The sequence below is a fragment of the Lates calcarifer genome, unplaced genomic scaffold (genome assembly GCF_001640805.2).
Source record: "Lates calcarifer isolate ASB-BC8 unplaced genomic scaffold, TLL_Latcal_v3 _unitig_757_quiver_1387, whole genome shotgun sequence".
Lineage (NCBI taxonomy): Eukaryota > Metazoa > Chordata > Actinopteri > Centropomidae > Lates > Lates calcarifer.
Window position 1 is genome coordinate 1 of NW_026117972.1, and position 19,125 is coordinate 19,125.

Here is a 19,125-nt window from a genome sequence, read left to right on the forward strand (position 1 = left end):
GAGGTTTGATTGTAATTGGTGTCTGTATAAACAGTCAATGAGTTTCTTAGCTCTTGAGAGACCCCTGGACATTTCATCTAGAGGTGACTGACTTGCTGGAGCCATGGGGAAAGCAAAAAACTGTCAAAGGACCTGTGATGAAAGGTAGTTGAGCTTTATAAATCAGGAAAAGGAGATAAAAAGATATCCAAATATTTGTCAGTACTCAGTAGTGATGGAGGGAAGAGGGAACTTTGGGGTTCTGTTGATACCAAACCATGGTCAGTTAGACCAACAGCTGGAGACAGTTCTGGGCGAGTAAAGTAATGAAGTGAGATGTTGAACTCAACATTTCTTGTAGACTGCTAAGTAAACTGGTGATGCTAACGTATGTAGCAATACCAAAACTTAGAATACTTAAAATAGCTCCTCTAAGAATATACTTCTAGTCGTGCTCATAGGTATGTGTGGGACACAGTGATAAGCGTTCTCAGTCCAAATGATAAGTGGGTTTATGTGAAGTGACAATGATGAGACATGTAAATGGCATCAACTGCCAAAAAACTGAAAATGAGAACTCTGGCTTTACAGTGTGATATGGTTGTCCCAGTGCTATTTAAGAGGGTTTTCCAAAACTAAGTATTGGCCTTGAAAAACCCTGTATAAATTAACCCTAATTTGAAAGAGTTTTGAATTTTGTCCAAACACACATTCATGCACAGGAACATACCACTATTGGAGTGTTCAACAAAGCTGAAAGTGACAGCTCCTTCTTTACTGCTCTCGCTAAATCGAATCAGAAAGGTCCCAGTTTTTCCTTCAACAGGTCCCGTGTTGTCTCCCTGCTTACGAACCCCATGATGTACCTGAAAAACCCATATGCACAATAAAACAAGAGGTTAGTCAACTGAGAGGCATAGAGACTTAATCCATGTACGTTCCCAAATAATAATACTCAGAACACAGTGTTACTGATTTCGTGGTCACTGCATCATTATTAATGTGGTAATTTTTGAGGATGATAGAATTATACACAATGAAACACTGCAAGATGATTTCAGTCTGTCTTACCCATCCTGCCAAAGATCCACTAGGTGTCTTTTGATCAAATCCAGGATTCCATCAATCCAAATCCAGACACTTTCATTCTGACACAGGAAAGCAATGGTAACAGGTAATGAGTATACAAACACACACATCCTACAGGTTGTACCAATTGTGTAAACTACAATATGGCAATGACCTTGCCAACATTCACCTTGGAGAACTTGTTCCAATGAATAATACCATCAGGATTATCTGTGGAGGAACCCAGTTACATTAAAAAAGTCACAAAAAAACATGAACTCTGAAATAGAGAAATGAACACTATCTTATGTCTATCCAAGCTATCCAAGCAATGGGTTTAACTTAAGAACTGCATATCATATTTTAAAAATATGGTTACTGACAGACTCGTTAATTTGGAATCCTACTACAGATCTGGAGGAAGGGAGATATTCCGAGAAGAAAATGTTATATCATGATTCTGTCCAAGCAATGGGTTTAACTTAAGAGTCACATATAAAATATCTGAATATCCAGGGGATTGGGTGATATTTGAATAAAAAAGTCTGAAGTTAAAATTGTAAATTTAAAGAAAAAGAAAACCACATATTTCCTTTTTGCTAAATATGATTGCAAATAATTATTTTATTAGGTCATCCACTGCAAGTATAATACATGGCAAGTGGCTGCATCTGCAATGTGTTGAGGTTAATCCAGCCTTGCAAAGTGAAGCGATGTGGTTTTCTTTTTTTCTTGCAAATTTCGATTTACACTGTCAGAGTAAATTTCAGATTTTTTCCAATATATTGTTGAGTTTTCTTGTGAATTTACCACTTAAATCTTGAAAAAAAAAAGAAAGTGCCTCCCACAGTTCTGTGTTTTCATTTTATTCGTACAACAGCATTAATACTGTAGTATCTAAAGGAAAAGCCCAATGTGCTGGAAACACTACAGATTGATATAAAATACAAATATAAAGCTACAGCCTAGCTTAGACTCAAAATAAGGGGGAAACAGCTAACCTGGCTCTTTCCAAACTATTAGCACCTCTGAAGCTCTAAAGCTCGCATATTTTCACAATGATGTCAAATGATGATGGATGTCAAACTAATTTATAATGTTCACACACAAAGTAGTTGACAAAGATTTACAACTTTCACCGTCTCCAGTACTGACCAGTATCTTGTCGGATCAACATTCCTAACAAGGGGTGAAAATAGAAAGTGGCATGGTTCAATCTGATAGAGGAAGTGGCCAAATACTCACCCACAATTTTGTCTCTCAGCATGGAGAGCTGATCTTCATCAAGTCCTCGTTGGCCAACAGACAAAAACTGCCAGCTCAGAACCTGTGACAGCTGCTGCCAGGTGAGTGGAGGAGGGTCGACAAACAATGACAGGTTCTACAGAAACAAAAATGGAGTTTGAACACGATTTTCTTCTGCAGTGACACAGCATGTGACCATGATGTGTCCCTGTGTGTAACAAGCAGAGTGTGCACGCATTGTACACCCACCTATGAAGGCGGATATTACTATCTTGATAACGTGCCCTTAAAACAACAGTGTCTGACTTCAGACCAAGGCATGGGTTTGCCCAGTGAGTAAGATAGGGCCCTATACGTTTTAAGTTTTGCAAATATGAACTTATTCAGCACAAAAAGAAGAAATAAACAACAGATAAAACTATAAATAAAGATGAAACTACAAAATATGTAATAAGTATACATGGAAGCTAATGTTCTGTACCCAAAATGCATTAACATTTCGGTGTAATATGAATGTTTGCTTGTTGTGTTGAGGTCTGATGGCTTTACCCTTGGTTCGCTGGTGGACAGCATATTGCACCACATGACAGAGGCCCAGGCACTGGGGATCTGACTGGTACTGGAGATGACAATCACAGGCAGGGAGCTGGCCTGGACAAGCAAGAGAGGAGGAGGCCATTCATTCTGACACCTGTGGCTGTTAAGTGAACTTCAGTCAAGTAAGTGGGAGCAAGCATCCATAAAGTTCTTCCCAAACCTGTCTCTTTACCGGCTGTGTGCTTGGTCGGGGTGCACAAGTCGCAGTGTGCCCGTAGTGACGCTACCAAGCAAGCGTGCAAAATTTAGCCAGGTGGTTGTAACTTAGCTGCACTGCAGGGTTGCAGCATTGGTTTGTTAGCTGATGAAGTAATTATCAAACAGCAAGCTTTTTGCAATCATTGCAATCTTTTTATACATTTGCAATGAAATGCAATCATTACATGTAAATTGATTCAAATTCTTCCATAGTTTAGTATAACAGCAGAGAACTATTTCTTTTGTGCTTCATTAAAGTTAAAAATGAAATTGAAATGCCTCTGATTGTAATTTAAATGTCACGTTCACTCACCTCAATGTTATAACTCAGACCAGCAAACTGGAGCTCTGTCACAAACTTAATGATGTGGAGTTCTTCGGTGACTCCCAGATGACTCTGATAAAGGAAAAAAAAAAAAAAACATGGTTTCTGGAGGAAATAAAATCTTATAAAATTATTACTTGCAAGCACTTGAAGTAGCACGGGGAAAAAAGCTTCTATGGCTGATTAAGTGTGCTGGTTACATCTACCTGCCTGCCATAAAACCTGAGTTTTAATGTTTCTATTCACTGAATCCCATCAGGTTGTATCTATCAACATGTGGGTGTTACTGAAACACATGGAATGTTATACGTCACAAATGCTCATGTGAACGTTGCTTTAAACCTGCATTAACAGATTTCTTGGCCACTTGCTGGCAGTGCAACAAGCTGTAAACAACACTGGCATATTACAACTTTACACATCCAGCAGATACAGAGCAACATAAGCTTCATTTGGAGTTGTGGGCTTTAACATGCTGAGCTACAAGGCAGGGATTACACTCAGTAGATCAGAGTTTGATGTAATGAAAAAGTGCTTCTATTTCATAATGAGTGGATTCCACTTTCATGCCAAAGAGAGACACATGAGAGCTCCTAGTTGAGTTTAATGACCACAGCCAGCAGGTGATGACAAATACACAGTGTATCAAGTGTTTGTTTATAACAAAAATGATCTAATATAATAAGTGAATATATACATTACCTCGCATGATCCTTTGGGTCTTGCTTTGCTTTCCTTGAGTGTCTGAAAGTTTTTTTTGAAAAATACATGTAGTCATTATATACTGTACAATCATCATTTGATTTACGCAATGTATGCACTGTATTACATGTGTTGTTGTTTTTGCTTTAACCCATGTTTATGTCATGCATATCTTCAACATATAAGTTCTGCAGTTTGTGGATTTTTGTACCATGTGTGCAAATTCTGCCACCAAGCCTCCATCAGGCCTGTCCACATCCAACACCTTACTGTTATCACTGGTGAAGTCAAAGTGACGGTACCTACAAAAACATCAGACCGGAGTGAGTCTATGATCAGAAATGAATCAGTACTCTTTAAGTATGAAGAATAATGAGGACCATTTACCCACCCATTAACAGTTGTGGTTTCTTCTACATCCCTTATTTTTAGGGGGAAAAAAAGGAAAAAGACTTATCAGAAAACAGACAAACCAGTCAACCAATTGTTTTAAAAAGGCAGATTTGTGTTAATGTAAAATAGTAATGTTCACTTACTTGTCAAATACAGGTTTCACTTTGAGCTGGCACTTGAATTCAGGGAGATTTGTCAAGAACCTGAGGAGACAAGAAACAAGACACAGCTAGGAGCACTGAGTTATCAACCAACCTCTGCCATGGTTTCCAGTCATCTCTCCCCATATGAATATTTTTTAATGAAATATGATATGTCTATGTCATTCAATTACCTCCATAGAGTTTATTGGTGAAGCAGTGATTGTCTGGAACATAATGGTAGAGATATGAAGCTAAGGAGTTAAGCCGATTACAGCTGCCATCCTCCACAAAGGAGCAAGCTACAAAAATGACTACAAAAGTACAACGCAATTACACAGCCTCAATACAGGTTTATAGGAGGTGAGTATTTGTTACTTAAAAGATTAAAGCTACTTCATCTTGACATGGGGAACAATTTATGTTTCTTCAAGTTAATTTAGAAAAAAAAAACAAAATTATAATTTCAGTAATTTAACAGGAAAAACTACAGAAACACTCCTTGCAGTACAATTTGATTTGATTTTACAGTTCATTCAGAAACAACGTCCTGGAACGTCCATCTTTAAACAGAGGTTAAATACCTGGGACTCCCCAACCAGTTCTCAAAACTGAGGAAGCCTTTCGGATGAGAGGTGAAATGTCTTCAAGAAACCTAAAAGAGGTCCAGTTGCCTTTAACTTACGCACTTAAGACTACCATGACCTGGATGACTGAGAACCTACACAGACATTTCAGAAACAATGTACATGAAACAAACCCTATTTTTTAAAAGTGTGAGTATAATGAGACAATTTCATCAGAGCGAGGCAAGACTTTTTTTTTTTTTTTTGAAGGACCTGCATGACAATACTGCGTTAAGTACAGCCTTACCTGACTGCTGCTGTGAACCGCACCCCGGTCTTAAGAATCTGAGGTCGTTGTGGTAAACTCGACATGATGGGTTGTTTGTCCACCACTAGAGCACTGCAATGCAAGACCACAAAAAAACACATCAGCTATATGAAAGTGTGCGTGTTTAACTGTATATAACACAGGTGAGTCCTGATGCCACTGTGTGATGTCTCACTTTGCCAGAAGTTTTGTGAGTAAGGACAGTGTAAAGTTCTCAGTTTCTCTAGGGAAGCTGGAGGCATCAGGGCTGTTGTATTTCTTGCTCTGGTCTTGTAGTTTCTGCAGCTCTTGGTTTACTTGTATTAGCACGTCTGCCACAGCTGTGAACCTGCACACAGAACATCAGCACACACAGGCACACGCAACACAACTTAATCATTAAGCATCAAGTGTGAGACGTGATGTCAAATACACACAGTATCCTCCACAACATGAAATATGAAAAACCAGTGTGGCGTTGTGGACTTCTGGTTCTTACCACTCCTCGAGGTGGTCCAGACTGGTGTCGACTGGACCTCCAATGCAGGCCAGTTGCTGCCTGCGCTTCCACTCAGGCAGCTCCACATCAGTGAGAGCTGCAACAATCTGCTCTGCCTGGTTTAAAATGTCCACTATCTGCTGCAGCACCATCTGCAACACAACATATCAAGGATCATGAATGTGAGGAGGATATCTGAATTAATATGGCTGTAACAATTCTTCAAATCCACACTTCAGTATCGCAGTTCTGTCTTCCCATATCACAATATGATGAAGTGGGCGTCTGCATCGCAGTTTGTGTCTCTGCTTCACCATCATTACACCCCTGTTAAGCTAAGCTGCTTAACTGTGACTGTACTAATAATGTAGAGATTGTTGTGGCTTAGAATCATTTCTATCAAGAAAGACATCCATGATGTGACGTTTTGTTTTACAGCGAGTTTATGCATTGAGCTCAATGCAAAAATGAATGAGAGGGAATAAAATTTGACACTTAAAAATAATAAAACTCAAATACAGCGCTGTTAGAAATGACTTGTTAACTCTGTTAACATGATGAGGTGTGGGGCAAAATGTATCACTTGTGCATTTTATGTCTCAGCTTTTAAAGAACATTGATTGAAGAATATCTGATGATGGAATTTCCCTTTAAATTGCTTAAAACATTAAAGTTTATGCTGTGTCAGCAACAACTCACCAAAGATGCATCTACAGTACCTCTTTTGTTTGCATGATAAAGTTGGCCTGCTTCAGACACCCCTCTTTCACAGCAGCATTGGATTGGGCCAATCCACTGTCCTGCTCCACTGATAATGACAAATGAGATAAACATGAGGCATGAACTTACAGCAAACCTATCATCTGTTTCTTTATGTCTCCCACCATACCTTTGTTTTGCCAGGTCTTCTGTACATAGTCAAGGTTTTCATTCAGGAGCTCCAGTGACTTAACTTCCTTCTTTACCTCCTGCATTAGAGTTAAAGTTTACACATTTACAAAATAATAAAGAATAGTTTTCCCAGAATGTTTGTCAGGTGAAATAATGAACCAGCAAATAACTGTGCGATCAAAAAAATAAATAAAGTTTACCAGAGTCTGTCTTTTCAGTTCATTGACTCCTCTGTCCAGCTCTTTCCATTTTTGTTGCACAGCTGGACTGCCACAACCCTGATGAAAACAAAGATATTTCTTTCACTCTTTTGCTGTTATCAGGGTAGGGTGATGATTCTCACATAATACACTCTTACGTTAACAGTGTGTGCCAGTGTGTACCATTACGGAGTGCACAGCCAGCATTAAAAATTAAAGAGAAAGCATAACATGTATCTGTCTCATTTATGACAGAATTTAACAGTAGTAGAGAGTAGAGAAAATGTTTGACCACCAGGGACATCATATTCACCTTCATCAAACTGAAATAGAAAGTTCATTGTGACAGCTGATATCAGTCATTTTACCTGTTTTTCAGAGGCTGAAGCCAGAACTTTCTTTTCCTCCTGTAGGCATTCAGAGAGGATTACAGCCAAGTTCAGTGGCTCATCTTGAAAGTGTTTCTGAGTTTAAAAAAAGAAGGGAAAAAAAAAGAATCAAAACAAAACAAGAAAGAGTTATATATTTCCTCTAAATAACAGGTAAAGCACAGCTGAGGATGATCCCAGAGAGAAACCCTACCACCAAGTAGTCTTTCATCCCTAGAAAATCAGGTCCTGGGAAAAAGTTATTGTCCTGGAGAGAATGATTCCACTGTTCATCCAAATACATCAGGAGTGCATGGAAACAAGCTCTTGCTTTATTTTCATCCAAAGCTGCCAAATCCCTAACATGGAGCAACAGAAAATTCTTATTACTTGAAGGCTTGTGTCATTCTGTGTGTGCTGGATGAGAGCATACTTTGCATATATACAATAATTCAACATCAAAACTAACTGGGATAAAAAAAGCTATTGTATCTTTTACAGTCAAATTTTAAGTAAGCAAAACCTCTAACACAGGGGACATCTCTGAACAGTAAAAACCATGGAGTTGACCTCACTACTTCCTCACCCAAATGGAGTTTTAAGTCAGTCAGCCTCAGTGGATTTGTAACCTGGGTGTGTAAAATATACTGCCTGCCTTAACTCATCCTAACTTTAAGTAGAGTAATAATTTTGTCATTTACATGTGTTATGGTGTTAATTGTAAAATAAAAAAAAAATGTTTAGTTACATCAGCAATGTAATGAGAGCTCAACAAGCTGCACCTGCAGTGATGGCAGTAGGTTGGAATTGGGTGGGGGCTCTGCCTTCCTTTATCACGCTGCGAGACTGTGGATGTTTACTATTGTATTTGTGTATTGTGGTTTTCATCCCTTGTAATAGAATGCATTTACAGCAGCATCTTCTTTTCTTGCTGTATGTTTCTGCCTTTCTTACTTCCTCTGTATTATTATTATTATTATTATTATTATCATTATCATTATTATTAGATAGCAGTTAAATACTGTGTACAGGTATATGTATGTGTTTTCCCTAATGACTTGACAAATTACGTTCATGATTAAGAAAAGGTGTCACTACATGGTCCCTAGGGCACAGAAAGAACTATGAGCACCCCACTCTCTCTTTGTGTGTGTTTTATTTACAAACTGGTAACTTTATGGTTATTTTAACTTAGCTGAGCACAATTTCTATAGTAAAATGCACCACCTAAACACACTAAATGCTGACAAAACAAAGAATATCACTGTTGAAACTGTGTCCCCACTCATCCCAAAGCCATTCAACATGCACTATTCTCAGACTGTGTCCCTTACCAGTCCTGGCTCTCTAAGCAGAGGCACAGAGAGTGGCGGATGTGTCTGGGGAATTTTCTCTCATACAACTGACTCAACCGGCCCTGGATTAAGTTCCGTCTCAACAGTTCCTCCCACTGGGTCATCTGCAAGAATAAAAACAGTGACCATGAAGCCTGCAAACCTGCTGATATACAGCCTTAGTTTTATTATGGATATTCGGCAGAAATTAATTCCAGATCCAGTCGGGTCTTTAGAAACCTCAATTCTTCATTTGAGGAAACACTAAACATGGCAATTTTAATAACTTATCCCCGCCTGGACCACATTAGATCAAGTGCGGATCAAAAAAAACGCTAAGACTTTGACTAACTTTCACTCTAACACACTTTCACAACAAAAACTGAAAACGGAAAACGGTCGCTCAGTAAATTAGTCGTTTATACATTACACTAAGAACTAGCTAAATACCAAATACCATAACAAAATGCAAGTTTTTCCACTACGTCTTCCTACAGACAACATTTTTTTTTTTTTTTACCTTAAAGTTGTCGGTGTTTGTCGTTGCTGTAATTTACTGCTGAGGTGAGCAGAACATTCCACAGCATGGAGATGGTTGCCGGTATTTATAATTACCTCACTTACAACACGTGATTCTCGAGAAACAGTCTCTCTGGCTGCTGCCTAGAAACCGGTGGTTACACTGTTCTCATTTCCTCTTCAAAACACTGAGAGTAAAAGGGACCCATTTCTTATGGGGTTCCATAACCTTCTGCCTCCAGTTTCAGCATCATACAGGAGAACTGTAATAATCTTCTTATCCCACTCTCGTCCAAGAAAACAACTAAACGAGTTCCCAAAAAGTTAAACTATTCAAAACAAATAATTAAATTATGGTTTGTTCGTGTTTAGCTTTGGGCCTATAGCTAGCAACCACATGTGCCAGATCCAATAGACTTAAAGCAGCATTGTAACTGAGTTGGAGTTATGTCTATGAGTGTAAGTCCAATTCACACACGTTTTCACCTGTTTACCTGAGGGAAATATCTGGCTATTCAGCCGCTAAATGCTCCACTGTGTTCAGCATCACTGAGAACAGTTAAGGCTGATGGAAGCTGAGATGCTGCAGACCACAAGCCCAAAACAATGAGCTAAAATAGGATAAAAATATAACTGCGTAATATAACTTGTCACTATTAGTGAACTTCTGATGCTATATGTCTAATTTAAAATATTGGTTAGTGCTGTTTTAAAAGCAGCACTAGATGACAGGGAAAGCACACCGTCACCATGGACTGTATTGAGCCAGCATACACAGTTTAATACATGTAATGCAGTTACACAAGGGGAACTAACGGCTGTTTTAAAGGGTTTAGCACAACTGTCAAGGTAGTCAGTCGTATGCTATTCAACACCACCCGGAAAGGAAGCCCCCCAAAAATAGAAAGTCCCATTTGTAAAAACACGACGTATTCTCTGTGTTTTAAAGACGGAAATTGAAACCGTGTACTTGTGTAACCACTGGTGACTTGACAGCAGCGACAGAGACTGTTTCTCGAGAATCACATGTTATATGTGGGAGTGCGGAAATGGTAAATATCGCTAACTGGCTCCACTGGTAATTGATGCTCGCGGTTGACACAGTGTAACGGTGTTCTGCGTGTTGGAAGGTCTTGCCCACCTCAGCCAAAAATGACAACAATGGCAAACAACGACAGCCACAAGGTAAGTTATTTTGTTATTTGTAGGAAGATGTTGGGGGGGGGGGGGGAACTGCAGTTTATTTATGGTATTTGGTGTTGAGCTACTCGTTGGTGCTATGTACTTCGAAGTTACTAGACGACGCTTCAAGTTCTGGGGTACTCCCTGAGCGATTTTGTACCATAGTCTGTTGTGAAAGTTAGACACCAGTGAGAGTCTTAACGCTGTCTGAAACACACTTTAGAATCCATTAAAGTTATTTAAAGTTATTTATTGTGTTTGTTAAAGCTCAAAGATGGCAATTTCACAGCCAGTCCAGTCCTGGTTCTCTATGCTTGGCACAGACATGCACTGTTGTTGTATGGCTTAGAGAGTGGGGACACAAAACACGCAATGCATGTATTTCATTTTAATGAAGGTGAATATGATGTCCCTGGTGGTCAAAGATTTTCTCTACTCCTGTCAAATTCTGTCAAAAAAGAGACAGATATCTGTTCAGCTTTGTCTTATGTAGTTTTAATGCTGGCTGTGCACTCTGTAATGGTACACACTGGCACACACTGTTAACGTAAGAGTGTGTTATGTGAGAATCATCACCCTACCCTGATAACAGCAAAAGAGTGAAAGAAATATCTTTGTTTTCATCAGGGTTGTGGCAGTCCAGCTGTGCAACAAAAATGGAAAGAGCTGGACAGAGGAGTCAATGAACTGAAAAGACAGACTTTGGTAAACTTTATTTATTTATTTATTTATTTTTGATCGCACAGTTATTTGCTGGTTCATTATTTCACCTGACAAACATTCTGGGAAAACTATTCTTTATTATTTTGTAAATGTGTAAGCTTTAACTCTAATGCAGGAGGTAAAGAAGGAAGTTAAGTCACTGGAGCTCCTGAATGAAAACCTTGACTATGTACAGAAGACCTGGCAAAACAAAGGTATGGTGGGAGACATAAAGAAACAGATGATAGGTTTGCTGTGAGTTCATGCCTCATGTTTATCTCATTTGTCATTATCAGTGGAGCAGGACAGTGGATTGGCCCAATCTAATGCTGCTGTGAAAGAGGGGTGTCTGAAGCAGGCCAACTTTATCATGCAAACAAAAGAGGTACTGTAGATGCATCTTTGGTGAGTTGTTGCTGACACAGCATAAACTTTAATGTTTTAAGCAATTTAAAGGGAAATTCCATCATCAGATATTCTTCAATCAATGTTCTTTAAAAGCTGAGACATAAAATGCACAAGTGATACATTTTGCCCCACACCTCATCATGTTAACAGAGTTAACAAGTCATTTCTAACAGCGCTGTATTTGAGTTTTATTATTTTTAAGTGTCAAATTTTATTCCCTCTCATTCATTTTTGCATTGAGCTCAATCCATAAACTCGCTGTAAAACAAAACGTCACATCATGGATGTCTTTCTTGATAGAAATGATTCTAAGCCACAACAATCCCTACATTATTAGTACAGTCACAGTTAAGCCGCTTAGTTAACAGGGGTGTAATGATGGTGAAGCAGAGACACAAACTGCGATGCAGACGTCCACTTCATCATATTGTGATATGGGAAGACAGAACTGCGATACTGAAGTGTGGATTTGAAGAATCGTTACAGCCATATTAATTCAGATATCCTCCTCACATTCATGATGCTTGATATGTTGTGTTGCAGATGGTGCTGCAGCAGATAGTGGACATTTTAAACCAGGCAGAGCAGATTGTTGCAGCTCTCACTGATGTGGAGCTGCCTGAGTGGAAGCGCAGGCAGCAGCTGGCCTGCATTGGAGGTCCAGTCGACACCAGTCTGGACCACCTCGAGGAGTGGTAAGAGCCAGAAGTCCACAACGCCACGCTGGTTTTTCATATTTCATGTTGTGGAGGATACTGTGTGTATTTGACATCACGTCTCACACTTGATGCTTAATGATTAAGTTGTGTTGCGTGTGCCTGTGTGTGCTGATGTTCTGTGTGCAGGTTCACAGCTGTGGCAGACGTGCTAATACAAGTAAACCAAGAGCTGCAGAAACTACAAGACCAGAGCAAGAAATACAACAGCCCTGATGCCTCCAGCTTCCCTGGAGAAACTGAGAACTTTACACTGTCCTTACTCACAAAACTTCTGGCAAAGTGAGACATTACACAGTGGCATCAGGACTCACCTGTGTTATATACAGTTAAACACACACACTTTCATATAGCTGACATGTTTTGTTGTGGTCTTGCATTGCAGTGCTCTAGTGGTGGAGAAACAACCCGTCATGTCGAGTTTACCACAATGACCTCTGATTCTTAAGACCGGGGTGCGGTTCACAGCAGCAGTCAGGTAAGGCTGTACTTAATGCAGTATTGTCATCAACACAGAATGGATGTGAGTCTTAAGTCTTGTCTATCTAAAGTGCAAAATGTGCAGTGATTTCAGGTTTCTCTTTTTACTCACTCTTTTAATAATTAGGGTTTATTTCATTTACATTGTTTCTGAACAAGCTGTGTATTGTATTGTACTGCAAGAAGTGTTTTTTTCTGTTAAATTACTGCAATTATAATGTTATTGTTTTCTAAATAAACTTTAGGATATACAAAATATTCCCCATATCAAGATGAAGTAGCTTTAATCACAAAAGTATCAAACACTCACCTCCTATAAACCTGTATTGAGGCTGTGTAATTGCGTTGTACTTTTGTAGCTTGCTCCTTTGTGGAGGATGGCAGCTATAATCGGCTTAAGTCCTTAGCTTCATATCTCTATCTTCATTATGTTCTAGACAATCACTGCTTCACCAATAAACTGCAGAATACAAGCTTGGAGCAATATGGAGTCAATAGCATGACACAGATGTATCATATTAAATTTTTTCAAAATATTTATGGGGAGAGATGACTGGAAATGATGGCAGAGGTTGGTTGATAACTCAGTGCTCCTAGCAGTGTCTTGTTTCTTGTCTCCTCAGGTTCTTGGCAAATCTCCCTGAATTCAAGTGCCAGCTCAAAGTGAAACCTGTATTTGACAAGTAAGTGAACATTACTATTTTACATTAACACAAATCTGCCTTTTTAAAACAATTGGTTGACTGGTTTGTCTGTTTTCTGATAAGTCTTTTTCCTTTTTTTCCCCCTAAAAATAAGGGATGTAGAAGAAACCACAACTGTTAATGGGTGGGTAAATGGTCCTCATTATTCTTCATACTTAAAGAGTACTGATTCATTTCTGATCATAGACTCAGTCCGGTCTGATGTTTTTGTAGGTTCTGTCACTTTAACTTCACCAGTGATAACAGTAAGGTGTTGGATGTGGACAGGCCTGATGGAGGCTTGGTGGCAGAATTTGCGCACATGGTACAAAAATCCACAAACTGCAGAACTTATATGTTGAAGATATGCATGACATAAACATGCATTAAAGCAAAAAATCCCTCTTTTTGCATCAATATGCTATTAAACAAACAACAAACATATAGCTTTGTACATTATGAACAATACATGTGCATACGTTACTTGTACAGTATATGATGACTGCATTTACTTCTGAAAAAAATTTCATTTTTGTTATAAACAAACACTTGATACACTGTGTATTTGTCATCACCTGCTGGCTGTGGTCATTAAACTCAACTAGGAGCTCTCATGTGTCTCTCTTTGGCATGAAAGTGGAATCCACTCATTATGAAATAGAAGCATTTTTGTAACTTTTTCATTACATCAAACTCTGATCTACTGAGTGTAATCCCTGCCTTGTAGCTCAGCATGTTAAAGCCCACAACTCCAAATGAAGCTTATGTTGCTCTGTATCTGCTGGATGTGTAAAGTTGTAATATGCCAGTGTTGTTTACAGCTTGTTGCACTGCCAGCAAGTGGCCAAGAAATCTGTTAATGCAGGTTTAAAGCAACGTTCACATGAGCATTTGTGATGTATAACATTCCATGTGTTTCAGTAACACCCACATGTTGATAGATACAACCTGATGGGATTCAGTGAATGGAAATATTAAAACTCTGTGTGGGCATATTTTGTTTACCTCAACATCAAAACTTATTTATGAATGCAACAGATATTAACTTAAAAAAAATTATTGTATTTTGGGGGCTTTTAGCCTTTATTTTGATAGTGACAGTAGAGAGAGACAGGAAACAAGGGGAGAGCGTAGAAGAGTGACATGCAGCAAAGGTCTACCCAGATTGGGAACTGGGGCCTGGCCGCTCGGAGCACATAGGCCCATTTGGTACACACCCTAACCATTCGGCTATGGGACGCCCCTAGATATTAACTTTTGTTAGTATTGAGTTGTATTTCATTAAGCTTTTTTCTCCATGCTACTTTTAAGTGCTTGCAAATAACTATTTTACAAGGTTTTCTTTCCTCCAGAAACTATGTATTTTTTCTTCTTCATCAGAGTTGTCTGAGCGTCACTGAAGAGCTCCACATCATTAAGTTTGCTGCACTGAGTTGTAAAATCGAGGTGGGTGAACATGAAATTTAAATTATAGTCAGAGGCATTTCAATTTCATTCACTTCTGTTAAACTAAAATTATTGGTTGAGGTTACAGGTAAATGGTAGCCACGCTGTTCACTGAATGGCCTCCTCCTCTCTTGCTTGTCCAGGCCAGCTCCCTGCCTGTGGTTGTCATCTCTAGTACCAGTCAGATCCCCAGTGCCTGGGCCTCTGTCATGTGGTGTAACATGCTGTCCACCAGCGAACCAAGGGTAAAGCCATCAGACCTCAACACAACAAATAAACAATATTAAGCTGCAAGTTAAGACACATCCAAATTGCATCAAACAATTCTACATTTTGGGCATAGAGCATTTGCTTCCATATATACTTAATATTTTTTTGTTTCATCTTTGATTGTAGTTTTGTCTGTTGTTTATTTCTTCTTTTTGTGCTGAATAAGTTCATATTTCAAACTTAAAACATCTAGGACCCTATCTTACACACTGCGCAAAATGGTGCCAAGAGCGACACAAATATCTTTGCTAGTTTCCACTGCAGTTGTCACTTTAAAGTGCCCACGTTGTTAAAATAACAAATACACTTGCACCCACCTGAGCACCCGTGGATGTGCTGGCCTTATAATGAGGTATGGTCAGGCCCATTGTTGGTGCATTGCTGTCTTGAGGCCGTGGAAAGCGACTGACCAACAAAACTTAGTCTGAAGTCAATGGCGCTGTATTTCCCTGTTATCATAAGGGCACATTATCAAGATAGTAATATGCGCCTTCATGAAGAAAAATGCACCTTCATAGGTGGGTGCACAATGCGTGCACACTCTGCTTGTTACACACACAGTGTCCTGTGTCACTGCAGAAGAAAATCGTGTTCAAACTCCATTTTTGTTTCTGTAGAACCTGTCATTGTTTGTCGACCCTCCTCCACTCACCTGGCAGCAGCTGTCACAGGTTCTGAGCTGGCAGTTTTTGTCTGTTGGCCAACGAGGACTTGATGAAGATCAGCTCTCCATGCTGAGAGACAAAATTGTGGGTGAGTATTTAGCCATCAGACTGAACCATGCCACTTTCTCCCTAACAAGGATTTCAACCCTTCTTAGGAATGTTTATCTGAACTGATTGTTAGAACAAATTTTAATTGCAAAATACAAATCAATATTGGAGACAGAGAAAAGCAACTTTCTTGGTGAGAGTTAGATGAAATGATTTGATAATTTTTTTTTACAGATTGAATAAATAAAGATAATTGTTGTTAATAGGCAGATTGTGTCACCTTTGAAAAGAGCCAGGTGTTTCCCAGCTGTTTCCCCTTATTTCAAGTCTGAGCTAGGCTGTCCAGACAGTTGTTAGCTCCATATTTACCACATAGTATCAATCTGTAGTGTGTTTCCAACATGTTGAGCTATTCTTTAAATACTACAGTGTATTAACACTGTTGTAGGTACAAAGACTTATAGAACTGGAGGAAGAATCTTGAACATTTTCTTCTCTGAATATCACCCCTTCCCCCAGATCTGTAGTAGGATTACAAATAAACGGAGTCTGTCAGTATTTTAAAATATGATATATATTTCTTAAGTTAAACCCATTCCTTGGATAGACATAAGATATAAATGACAAAGTGTTCATTTCTCTATTTCAGAGTTTATGTTATTTTTGTGACTTTTTTAATGTAACTGGGTTCCTCCACAGATAATCCTGATGGTATTATTCATTGGAACAAGTTCTCCAAGGTGAATGTTGGGCAAGGTCATTGCCATATTGTAGTTTACACAATTGGTACAACCTGTAGGATGTGTGTGTTTGTATTCCCATTACCTGTTACCATTGCTTTCCTGTGTCCCAGGATGAAAGTGTCTGGATTTGAATTGATGGAATCCTGGATTTGATCAAAAGACACCTAGTGGATCTTTGGCAGGATGGGTAAAACAGACTGAAATCATCTTGCAATGTTTCACTGTGTATAATTCTATCATCCTCAAATAATTACCACATTAATAATGATGTAGTGACCACTAAATCAATAACACTGACTTCTGAGTATTATTATTTGGGAACGTACATGGGGATTAAGTCTCTATGCCTCTCAGTTGACTAAGCTCTTGTTTTATTGTGCATATGGGTTTTCAGGTACATCATGGGGTTTGTAAGCAGGGAGACAACACAGAACCTGTTGAAGGAAAAACCGACTGGGACCTTTCTGATTCGATTTAGCGAGAGCAGTAAAGAAGGAGCTGTCACTTTCAGCTTTGTTGAACACTCCAATGGTGGTATGTTCCTGTGCACAAATGTGTGTTTGGACAAAATTCAAAACTCTTTCAAATTAGGGTTCTAAGGATACAGGATTATGCAAGGCCAATACTTTTAATACTTTTGCAAAACCCTCTTAAATAGCACTATCCAACTATCCAGGATGAAATAACACTATAGAATTTTCATACTGTAACAATAGTCAAACCAAAGCCAGAGATGTCTTTGTTGTTATGGCAGTTAATGTCATGCCTAATAACAGATGGACCTTTAACAAGCAGAAATGTTGTATTTACATGTGTTTTATTTTCAGTTCACATTTGCCCATTTGTCATTTGTACTTAGGAAATTTAAAGGAGCTACTTGTAAGTTTTGGTATCGCTACATACGTTAGCATTACCAGTTTACTTAGCAGTCTGTCTTGCCTTGTCATTTCAGGCAATAGACACACCACAAACAAATCAGTCCCAGTACATCGATGCACTCTTTTCAGTATCACGTACCGACGGGAAAATATGTTGTTGTACTGGTCAACAAGACCAACATTCTACAACCATGCTTGGGGCTCTGTGAGGCTGTGCTAATGTCAGCATGCTAACATGCTCACAACAACCATGCATTTACCATGTACACCATGTTAGGTTAGCTCATTAGCATGCTACAACTTACAAATTAACTCTAAATACACAATACAGCTGAGTTTGATGGAAGTGTTGTACATATTTCACATATTTGATCATATATCCATCCTTCTGGTGACTTTGGATCACCAAAGTCAACAGGATACATCCTCTGGGGACCATGTCTATACTCAAGTTCACTGCAATCCATCTAAATTGAGATATTCCAGTGTGGACTGACAAATGTTGTTATCCTTAGAGCCACGTAGCTAGCATGGCTAAAAATTGACACAATTTAACATGTGCGAAGACTGAGAAAATAGGAGAATTCAGGTGAAGTTTTTACAGCTCAATTCTGTAATTTATTTACCATGTTACAGTACATTCACATTTATATTAAGGAGCTTTAAATGGTAAGATGTGGATTCAGTGTGTTTGTCATATTGTGATGCTTGTCATAAATGAAAATACAAGCCTGTTGGACTCCTGTGTACTCACTCATTCAGCCCTCACATGGTGTCTGAAGACCCTCTGGTGTTGTATTAGTCAAATTACAATTGATCCATAAAGTGATACATCAAATCTAAGGATGAGCGAACTCTAATAAAAATATGTGTTTAATATTTTGAGAAATCTAAATGATTCAGTGCAGTCTAATGATACACAATTAGTAAGCTATACATTTGACAGGTAAACTGTCAAAGAGACTTGTTGCTTTTGAGACGGCATTTATTTAACAGCTGAGAGTGTGGGCCAGAGCAACAGTATAAAGTGATACATATTTCAGTAGTTGCAATGTGCTCTGCAGTACTTTGACTTTCTGATTAAATGTTTTCCCTGACAGTACACGGATTTCTAAGAATACCTTTTGGCATTTTCCAGGACTGAAAACTTGTGATATGCAGGATTTAGTGAGGCCTAGGATCACTAAATGTGTTGTCCCTTTCTCTGTATAAATACAATTACAGTTTCAGTAATTAATAAAGACAATATTACTTCTTTTGGCCAATATTTTTATTTTAGTAAACAAAAGTAAAAAAATATCTACAGTACAGCATTGTTATTTTTACCCACAGCAGCAGTATTTTCCTCTACAGTACACATGAAAGGCAGAAAGAAAGCTTGTGCAAATAATCAACTTGAAGAACAAAAACACAATTATACTGCCCAACTAACACTTACACTTATATCTCTGTGTAATATATACATTTAATATATTCAGCAGCATCTTGACTTCCCTGTAAATATAGTAATCCATATTTATTTTTGTATGTTAATATACAGTATAATGCTTATACATATCAACAATTGCTTTTA

General features: G+C 38.6%; 2 protein-coding genes across 2 annotated transcripts; one reads left to right on the forward strand and one right to left on the reverse strand.

Annotated features, from left to right (window-relative positions):
* Positions 1-760: 760 nt before the first annotated feature.
* Positions 761-9,408, reverse strand: LOC108879807 (signal transducer and activator of transcription 1-alpha/beta-like). The gene is made up of 20 exons (XM_018671198.2): positions 9,333-9,408; positions 8,813-8,937; positions 7,693-7,837; positions 7,479-7,574; positions 7,111-7,188; positions 6,909-6,987; positions 6,739-6,827; positions 6,020-6,171; positions 5,717-5,869; positions 5,521-5,613; positions 4,651-4,710; positions 4,506-4,535; positions 4,326-4,416; positions 4,115-4,156; positions 3,401-3,484; positions 2,842-2,943; positions 2,293-2,428; positions 1,238-1,278; positions 1,051-1,127; positions 761-845 (listed from the first exon to the last, which is right to left on the reverse strand). Exons 2-20 carry the CDS (start codon positions 8,935-8,937, stop codon positions 776-778), a joined length of 1,743 nt encoding a protein of 580 aa, XP_018526714.1. The 5' UTR covers positions 9,333-9,408; the 3' UTR covers positions 761-775.
* Positions 9,409-10,308: 900 nt separating this feature from the next.
* LOC108879809 (signal transducer and activator of transcription 1-alpha/beta) lies at positions 10,309-19,032 on the forward strand. Its single transcript, XM_051069273.1, is given in 15 exon segments — positions 10,309-10,516; positions 11,141-11,218; positions 11,352-11,430; positions 11,512-11,600; positions 12,167-12,318; positions 12,469-12,621; positions 12,725-12,817; positions 13,443-13,502; positions 13,618-13,647; positions 13,737-13,827; positions 14,883-14,948; positions 15,092-15,193; positions 15,836-15,971; positions 16,631-16,671; positions 16,785-19,032. Coding segments are annotated over 15 exon segments (1,224 nt in total). The 5' UTR covers positions 10,309-10,483; the 3' UTR covers positions 16,806-19,032.
* Positions 19,033-19,125: the final 93 nt, after the last annotated feature.